At 28.2% G+C, this 10,117-nt stretch overlaps 2 protein-coding genes across 3 annotated transcripts in view; both read left to right on the plus strand.

The window, feature by feature from the left end:
• The window catches only part of LOC117181503 (von Willebrand factor A domain-containing protein 8), a 36,385-nt gene extending 30,399 nt beyond the window's left edge, over positions 1-5,986 (plus strand). Inside the window, exons 16-18 of the mRNA XM_033374250.1 lie at positions 2,571-2,965; positions 3,044-3,282; positions 5,707-5,986. Coding sequence (XP_033230141.1) covers positions 2,571-2,965; positions 3,044-3,282; positions 5,707-5,824 — 752 coding nt within the window. The 3' untranslated portion in view covers positions 5,825-5,986. The remainder of the gene's footprint in view (positions 1-2,570; positions 2,966-3,043; positions 3,283-5,706) is intronic.
• A 264-nt stretch (positions 5,987-6,250) lies between these two features.
• The window catches only part of LOC117181564 (poly(ADP-ribose) glycohydrolase-like), a 20,356-nt gene continuing 16,489 nt past the window's right edge, over positions 6,251-10,117 (plus strand). Inside the window, exons 1-2 of one of the 2 annotated variants that reach the window (XM_033374390.1) lie at positions 6,251-6,646; positions 6,773-7,041. In XM_033374390.1, the coding sequence (XP_033230281.1) occupies positions 6,787-7,041 (255 nt within the window). In that variant the 5' untranslated portion in view covers positions 6,251-6,646; positions 6,773-6,786. The remainder of the gene's footprint in view (positions 6,647-6,772; positions 7,042-10,117) is intronic. The other variant, XM_033374389.1, reaches the window with a different exon arrangement.

The raw sequence follows: 10,117 nt of genomic DNA on the forward strand, positions 1-10,117 counted from the left end.
AGCTCTTCTTAATATTTTGACACCAAAATCATGTCGATACACCTTACCGACTGCGAGTAAAGCCACCCACGCTTTAACTTGACAGACTGTAATTTAAAATTAGGTGCAATGTTCGGAAAGTTCCTTAAAAAAACAACTAATTTCAGCTACAGTTACTTAGTGAAAATAGTGACTTTTTACATTTCCAGTTTTTTATATGTACGGGAATATATGCTACACATGTAACAAATTATAAGAATTAAAAAATAAATAAATCTATAAATTACAATAAATTTCAATTTTAAATCTTCGAAATTGAAGTATTAAAAAACAAAACAAACAGTTAAAATTGCATTATCTTCTATTATACATATTAAATGAAGGGTTGCAGTACAGAACTAGATAACCAATAAAATTTTAATCTGCCAAGGGAGCGAAATAACATTCTGTAAAATCGGATTCCCATTTAAAAATAACATAAAAGTTTACTCCCGAGCTGAAGTATTTCTGATTTGAGGCCAAAAAAGTATGATTGAAGAAATTATCCAGTTCCGAGAAATAGTAATAAGAATAGCATAGAAAAAATAATTGGAACAGACTCGGTTGCGGCTTACGTAAAAGTGCATTTTTCAGTATAAAAATAAAAAATAAAATTTTTTCCTCGAGATATTGAGTTGCTAAATTGGAAGTAAATGAGTCTGATCAGAAAAAAATAACCATTTCCGAGAAAATTATTAAAGAATTTGGCGGTTCGAATTTCAAGGGTTTTAAAAATCGTCATTGAATAGCAACTGAAAATCTAGTTTTCTATTTTTAAAAATAATAAAAGCTTGCTCCCCAAATATGGGAAGGCTGAATAAAAATAAAAAATTTGTTATTAAAAAAAATTCTGCTCTGGGAAAATAAAGTTTAATATGATGGTATCGCACTGTAACGGACAATTGTTGCTCTGAAAATTTATAAATTAAAATTTTGTATAATTTTGCTTATCTACATTCGAAATTTCTTCATTTTGGAAGATTTAGAATTGAAAGCTTGACTTGTCATATTCAAAATTTTTGCGCTGAAACCGAATCCGACCTCAGAATTTGCATAGCACATCAAGTTTTTGAGATAAACGGGGTTAAAGGGGACAAAAATGGCCAATTTGGGTACTGTATAGCAACAGCACAAAAATGTCCAAACTATTTTTACTAACGTTATCAAATAGTACTGGTGTTCACCGTTAAAATGCACTCTCGATCGTCCCGATTGAATTTTTTCCGAAAGATATGGCAATTTCAATTTTTGAATGTCTGTGAGTGCCTTTTACCCCGTTTATCTCAAAAACTTGATGTGCTAGGCAAATTTTGAGGTCGGATGCGGTTTCAGTGCAAAAAATTACATCGAAAATTACTAACACATCTTTAAAAAAAATAACCCCAAATTTGCAGGCCTGTTTTATCAATTGTAAATATTCAATATAGCAGAACTTTAAATTGCAAATCTTTAAAATTAAAGAGTTTTAAATTCTGACAATTTGCAATAAAAAAGTAGGCAAATTTTAAGTTTTACAATAAAAAATTCGGTAATTTTTATAATTTACATTCGAAATTTGTTCAATTCGGAAGATTTAGAATTGATATCTTGATTTTTATTTCGAAAATCATCATCAAAACTTAAATATTTTTATACGCCTTTAAAATACAAAAATTTCAATTGTAAATCTTCAAAATTAAAGATTTTTAAATTGAAAATCGTAAAAAATGAAGAATTTTTTATTTGAAACCTTCAAAACTGAACTGTCGCAAAAAAATGCTAAATTACATACCTTTAAAACATAAATATTAAAAACAGAATATTTTGTAATTCTTTAGTTTGAAAATTTAAGAATTTTTAACTGCAACTCTTCAAGACTGCAGAACTTTAAATTGTAAGTATTTAAAATTGAAGCATTTTTAATTTTGACGTTTACATTAACAATTTCTTTGTAATTTTGATATCAACATTCGAAATTGCTTCAATTTGGAAGATTTAGAATTGAAAACTTGACTTTCGATTTTCAAAATCATCAAAATTGAAGAAATTATCATTTATGCATTTCTAAAATTAAAGAATTTTTTATTTCAATCTTTAATATTGCCAAGCTTTAACTTATAAATCTTTAAAATTACAGTTTTAAATTTTGACAATTTGCTATAAAAAATTAGGCAACATTTTTAGTTTTACAATTAAAAATTCGATAATTTTGAGGATCTACATTAGAAATTTCTTCATTTTAGAAAATTCAGAATTGAAAACTTGACTTTTATTTAAAATTGCCAAAATTTAATCATTTTTATTTATATATTTATAAAACTAAAGAATTTTTAATTGCAAACCTTCAATATTGTAGAACTTAAAAATTTTTTAATTCAAGTTTTTTAATTTTGTCAATTCTAAACTAAAAATTATGCAAATGTTAAGTTTTACCATGAAAAATTTGGTAATTTTGATATTTACTATAATTAAGCAATCAAAATAAAAAGCATACGATAAGCGCAGTTTTTTCTACTATTCCAATATTCAACTAATGTTGTTCCAACAGTACACGTATTCTTGATAAATTGCAGGTAGTCTTCAAGCAAAGAGTTCTGAGCGCCAGTGGTGGAGACATCAAACTTCTGGTGAACTCGACGATACAAAACTGATTGAAGGATTAACAGGAGAGAAAAATATTTATCGGAGAAGATCTGAAATGGAACCAGAGATCGGTGCTCCTCAACTGAAACCCAAGAGATTAAAGTTGGTCGTCGATGTATCCGGAAGCATGTACCGATTCAACGGACATGATGGCAGACTGGATCGAGAAATGGAAGCATGTGTGATGGTTATGGAAGCATTCAATGGATACGAAGACAAATTAAAATATGACATTGTTGGACATTCGGGCGAAGATTATCACATTGCTTTTGTGGATCACACTCAACCACCAATGGATAATAAGAGACGATTGGAAGTTATTAAGGTCAATATAATTTTCTTTTATCATGTTTTATTAGCTCGTTAAACTGTGTTATTAATTAGAAATAATTAAATTTTTCAGACTATGCATGCCCATTCGCAATTTTGTATATCTGGGGATCACACGCTTGAAGCTACTCAACACGCGATTTCTAGTTTAGCAAAGGAAGACTCTGATGAGTCCATTGTTGTAGTGCTTTCGGATGCAAATCTGGAACGTTACGGGATTCCTCCTGAAAGATTTGCCAAAATTCTTACATCGAATCCGAACGTCAACGCTTATGCGATTTTTATTGGGTCGCTTGGAAACCAAGCCGAAAGGTAAAATGATAACAACTTTTTTGATCACTAGAGCACAGGGTTGCCACTGGACTGGAAAACCGGGAAATGTCAGCGAATGTATTTTTTGACCGTGATTTTGATCAATTTACATTGCATATTTCTAAAATCCTTTACTTTAAAAATTTGAGGTTTTTAATCTTCAGTTGCAAGCGTATATTTTTAATTTAAAAAATTTTGAACTAGAGTTTTGAAGACTTACAAAGAGATGATCAGAGTTAGAATTTTTTATATCTTATATATTCCCTACTGAGAGTCCATTCGTTGACAAAAATAAATACAAATGCAATTAATTTTTCATAACATTATTTGCTGATGGCGAACCGTTTACGAAAAAATCTACTTTTAAAAAATGTTATGGCTTGAAATCGTTATTTACTATTATTAAATGCTCATGTAAAATTATTTAGATATAACATGTTCGAAATTCAATGTTTTGACAAATTAGTAGTCATTAAATTGACTCTCATATAGGGAGTTTGTGAGATTAAAAAAATCACAACTATGATGATTTCTTTGCTAAACAATTAAAAATTTTAAACTTTTAAAATTTTAAATCTTTGATAAAGAACGTTTTAAGTTGATGACCTATGGATATAAATTGAATAATGATTTTTAAAATGGAACTATGGTTGAGATATGAAAAACTTTATAGCACAATACTGAATTTGTTGAAAATTAACCAATTTACAGATTTTAACGTGAAAAATTGAACTTTTTCAATTCAAAACCCTTATAGTCAAAAAAATGTAAAGAACTGATGGAAACTTTATACGTTATTTTTAATTTTTTTAATAACTTCGAATAAAAGATTCATAATAATTAAAAGGATTTATTCAATTTTAAATTTTATTCAAGTATTATCTCAGTCTAAAATATTCCACTTTTAACCAATTCAATTCAAAATTGTGTAATTATAACAGAGAACTTTTTTTAGTATTTAAATATATTTGACTGTTTATTTAAAACGAGCAATTATAAATCAAGTAGTAATTGATGATTACTAAAATTGTACAATTTGAAACTGAATTGTTTGAAACTAATTTTTAATTAATTTAAATTGTTTTAACGTTATAATTTTAATTGTTACCGTTTTAATTTGTAAGTGAGTGTTGAACTTTTAGGAATAAATAACAATTCAACAATTACTCATTTCAAATGACTTAAATTAAAAACAATTTAATTTTTAATTGAAAAATGGATGAATCAAAAAACTTTTAATCGTTGAATTGTATTTTTTTAACTTAAAATTGCTTAAAATTGTAGAATTTTGAACATTTACTAATGTATTGAGTTAAACTATTTGATTTACGAGGAGAGGCCAGGAACAGTCCATTTTTGTTTGAATTCATAATTTTCGCAATGAAAGCTCATTGCCTTTTTTAAACCTTTTTTAACCGAAAAACCGAATTTTTAAAAATTTAATCACGTTTTTCACAAAGAACTTTATTTTCTATAAATGTTATTGATACTGTTTTCCCATTATATTTAAAATTGAAAGATATTCTAGATTTTTTTAACGATAAATTATTAAATGAAAAACAAATAAAAAACTATTTTCCAGGTCAAGGCGGTATTCATATTTCGTACCTTCCAAAGCAAAACTTTCTTTGATGCAAAAAAAAAATCGGATAAAATATGATGTGTAAAAAACCTCGTTTATACTTCTAATTTTGAATATAATTGGTAGACACTATGTAGAGAAATAAGAACATTTATATAAAACAATTTTGCTTGTGAAACATCTGATAAAGTTTTAAAAAAATCAGGATTTCCTGTGAAAGAAGGCATTATACAAATTATTATTAGTACAATTTTAAAAGATTATTCAAGGAAATTATATTTATAAACATTTTAATAAATGTAAAATAAGAAGGTGTAGACAGCGAGAATCTAACTCGCAACCTTTCAGATGTGAAGCCGATGAGTTAATGCCTGAGCTACCAGCCGATTTAAAAAATACTTCGTCGAACTCTATATTGCTTGTGGCAGATATTTCAAAATCGATTTTCTCGAGAATTGCCCAAATTTGCATATTACTGCTTTGGCAAATTATACTCAGTTTTATTTTGAACCGAAACTAAAATTGAAAATTTCCGGTCATCCTTGCTGAAGTTTAAACTTTGAAATCTTGCAGTTTAGCGGTATTTGATTTAAGAATTTCATTTAAAAAGTGTTGAAAGATTCTATTTTATGAATGCAAACTACTAAGCGTTCAATTTATAAAGATGTCCGTATTGCAAATTTTATAAGTTTTGATTTTAAAAGTTCAAAATTCAAGAACTTCATTTATAGTGTTTTTATCGAATCGGGCAAAAATTGGGAACTGACCCGGATTTTTTCTCTGATTAAAACGGCCACCCTGAAAATATTAAGAATTCAATTTGAATCTTATATTTTTTTCAGATTGATGAAAAAGATGCCATCTGGGAAAGCTTTCGTTTGTATGGACCTCAAAAATATTCCTAGGATTCTACAGCAAATTTTTACTGCTTCTGTTCTGAGCACTTGTAAATCTAATTAAATGTATTATAATATTTAAAGTTTCTACTAATTATTATATAACTGATTAAATAATTAGACCGATTTTAAGTTTTGCGAGGTGAAATCGTCTAAACACGTCAAAAATTATGTATTATATACATCTACGAAAAATATTGAGTTATTTTAATAAAATTGTACATTCTTATTTTTCTTCGATGTTTTTTATTTTCCTCGCGTTACGCACTATATCAATATAATAGATAATATAATATAATATTCACTTTTGTACCATTGATTGCTCCTTGGATAAGAAACTGTTATAATTTAATTTCAACAAGAAAATAAATTTTCCTCATGTATTTGCAAAACTAGTTCTGTTGCTTTTTTTCAGAAATTTGGCGGGAATTTTCTGTCGTATGTGGCGACCTCTTCATAGCACAACTATGTTTTTTGTTGTAAAATCGATCGAATCTCTGTCACGATTTTATACATTTTTATGTCAACGTTAATAGTTAACAAACTAGTAAATGATACATTTCTTCGGAATTTAATTTTATACACTTGGAGATGGAATAAAGAATTTGGTGATTATTATTTTATTTGCATAAAACAAAATTTGTCAGACATTTAATGCGCGAAACTGTCATTCTAACCAACAAAACTTTGACATCAACTTTCCAAAGATTCGTTATAACTGGTTATAATATATGAGTAATCAGATAAAAGTTGTTCATGTATCCTATAATGTAATGTTTATGCTAAAGTAAAAATCAAATTGTTAAGCTTGATCAATAATTACTCCCAAGCCAAATGTGTTTTTTCATGTGAACAGTGTAAACAAAAACCACCAATATAGAGCAAGGTATGTATAATTTTAGGAACAGGAAAGTCCGAAAGTTTGATTATAATATTTTCTTTATAGAATCATAAACATAACCTCCCAATTTCGATCTACAATTTCTCTTATATTCCTCGTATTAATTTGCAGTACAAAGAAGCAGAATGTCTGAAAATAGATTAAACCTGGAAGATGAAGTTTCATCCCCAGATCTCTTTTCTGATTCGGAAGCTGGGTTAAATGTTTCCAATATTTTAACTTCTGAAGAAGAGCCAGTTTTTAGTGCACCAGAACCTAGTTACGTCTTGCCTGAATGGAAAGGAGTCAGTCTAGAAGAAATTTACAAAGGTCGTGGACCATTCGAATTTCAAGAATTACCACACATTCATTCCTCGGCAACACACACTGTGTTATTTGCTGTAAGTTGATTATTTTTTCTTAAATGCAATAAGATTATGTTTTTAATGATTTTTTTCTAATTTACTAAACAGAAATTTTATTCTTTGAGTCCGTTCTTTTTAAGTTCGGTTCTTCGTCAACTCTACAACTATTCTAAAATTAATAATTTTTGTTTTCACTTAGCGAATGTTCATTAATTGCGCAAATATTGTTTTAATGTAAGATTCCCCCTCCCCTCAATTTTAAGGATTCATAAATTTTTGTGACCCTCCTATATTTTGTATTCAACATATGGGTACTTCCCCGCTATTGGGAAATTGGCCTGTACAAAACTGTCCGAGCATGTTTTTTTTTTAATAAAAAAACAAAGCTGGTCTAAGGTAAAGATAATGGCTTGTTTCAACGTAAAATGCAAACGGCCGCATAAATTTTGCAGTAGTTCAGGATTTATTAACGATTTTGTGAAAAGTCGCGACAGGGGACTGACGCATGTACGAGGGGACTGTCTTTATGAAGTAAAAACTACATGTTATTACTGATTAACTATTTGGGCTACGGGTCCAGTGCTTGAAAAGTGAAGGCACGTGATATCGGGGGCAATGCTTTCAAAATGGGTAGCAAATGTGTCAAAATAGCAGTTATGGAATGAGATGTGTTTAAGAATACTGTGCTATACGACTTAGTCATATTTTCTAAGTAGACTATAACAGTGTGAAGACTAATTTATACGAGGTAACCCAATGACACAATGTGTATTTTTAATTTTGACGGTTTACGCAGTGGTTTATTAAGAACTATTAATAATCTTCTATTTTTAATATAAATTTACAAGAAAACGTTTTATATTATATGTTTAATTTGCTCGGGAAACTGATTTTCCCAATAGTGGAGAAGCACCCATATAAAGAATATATTAATTTACTTTACTGAAAATAAGATTTACAAAGATATCATGTGATTGAAGATTCTTGATCTTCACGGCATTTTAGCCCCATAAGACTGATTTTGAAATATTTCAGAAGAAGTCACGGAATTTGAAATTATTTCAAGAGATATATCAAAGTATTTTAACGGATTTTAGAGAATTTCGTAAGATTTAAAAAGATTAATAGAATTTCAAAGTATCTCTCTAATATTAAAAAGGAGTTTAAGAGATTTCAAGGATTTTGAATGGCTTTTAAAAGATTTTAATGAATTCAAATATATTTTTAGGGATTTTAAGAGAATCGCAAAAATTTCAATGAATTTTAAAGGGATGTAAAATTGTTTAAAGGATCTCGTAGTATTCCACGGAATTTCAAGGATTTTGAGAATTCTAATGGATTTTAAAGGTGTAAAGGGATTTGAAAGGATTTTATAACATCTTCGGGATTTCAATGGATTTTAAGAGATTTCGGAACATTAAAAAGTAGGTATATCCACGGATTTGAGAGGATGCCATGAGATTTCAAAAGATTTAACAGAATTTCGAAATATTACAAAGGATTTTAAGGGATGTCAAGAGATTCGGAAAGATTCACACGGATTTTAAAGATTTTAATGAATGTCGAAGAGATTTTAAGTCTTTTAAAGGATCTCGAAATCTTTCACGGAATTTCAATGATTTTCAAAATTTGTATAGGATTATGAAAATGTAAGGGAGCTTGAAGGGATTTTATAGAATTTTGATGATTTAAAGGAATTTTATAAGATTCAAAATATTTTACGGGATTCGAAAAGATTTAAAGGAATTTTAATGGATTTTGAATAATTTTAGAGGTCACGGAATATTAAAGGTTCTCAAGAGATGCCGAAGTATTGTAACGAATGTTGAAGGACTTTAATGAGATTTCGATTATTTAAATGAATTTTTAAAGATTGAAAAGATTTCACGAGATTTAAAACAGTTTAAGAGATTCCATAATATTCCAAAGTATATCCACGGACTTTAAAGGATTTCGTAAAGTTTCAAAATATTTAACAGAATTTCAAAGTATTTACGAATATTAAAAAGGAAAATTTTAATGAAAAATGTTAATGTCCATAAGATTTAAATGAATTTTAATATATTTTAAGGGATTTGAAGAGATTTGGAAATGTTTTAAAGAATTTCAAAAATTGTAAGGGATCTCGTAATATTTCACGGAATTTCAAGGATTTAGAGAGGTCTGATGAGATTTTAAAGATGTAAAGGGATTTAAAGATATTTTATAAGGTTTTCCAAGATTCCACGTGATTTTGTAAAGATTTTAAGAGTTTTCGGAACATCAAACAGTAGATATATCCACGGATTTGAGAGAATACCGTCAGATTTAGAAGATCTAACAGAATTTCGGAATAGTATAAATTTCATGGACCTTAGGAATTTTTATGGGATTTGAAGGTGTAAAGGGGCTTGGGGCGATTTATTAAGGTTCAAAAAATTGCACGGTATTTTAAAAGATTTAAAGAAATTTTAAGGGATTTTGGAACATACAAAAGTAGATATATTTACGGATTTCAGATGATAAAGTAAGATTTCAAAAGATTTAACAGAATATCGGAATCTTATAAAGTATTTTAAGGTATTTTTCAAGAGATTCGAAAAGATTTCCACGGATTTGAAAGAGTTTAATGAATTTTAAAGGGATTTCAAAGATGTCAATGGATCTCGTAATATTTCAAAATGTTTCACGATTATTGAAACAATGTTAAGGAATTCTAACAGATTTTAAGAGATTTTAGGGGTTTTGATCATTTCACGAGATCAGAAGTATATTCACGGATTTGAGGAGGTTTTAAGAAATGTAACAGAATTAACAAGGATTTCCGAATATTATAAAGGATTTCAAGGAATTTATGTGGCTTTTAATAGGTATATCAAACATTTTAACAGAATCTCGAAAAATTGTAAGGTCTTTCCAAAGTTTTTAAAGGATTTCCAGGGAGCTCAATCGTTTTAAAAGGATTTCAGGAGGTTATGTCAGATATCCATGGTATACATAGAATTTCAAAGAATATTTACATAATTTACAAATTTTTAAGGGATTTACAAAATTTCCAAAAAAATTCACGGGATTTCCAAGGATTTTATATTTTAAACATATGATGAGAAAGAGGAAACTTACGTAAGAAAGG

Source organism: Belonocnema kinseyi, chromosome 10, assembly GCF_010883055.1.
Source record: "Belonocnema kinseyi isolate 2016_QV_RU_SX_M_011 chromosome 10, B_treatae_v1, whole genome shotgun sequence".
Classification (NCBI taxonomy): Eukaryota; Metazoa; Arthropoda; class Insecta; order Hymenoptera; family Cynipidae; genus Belonocnema; species Belonocnema kinseyi.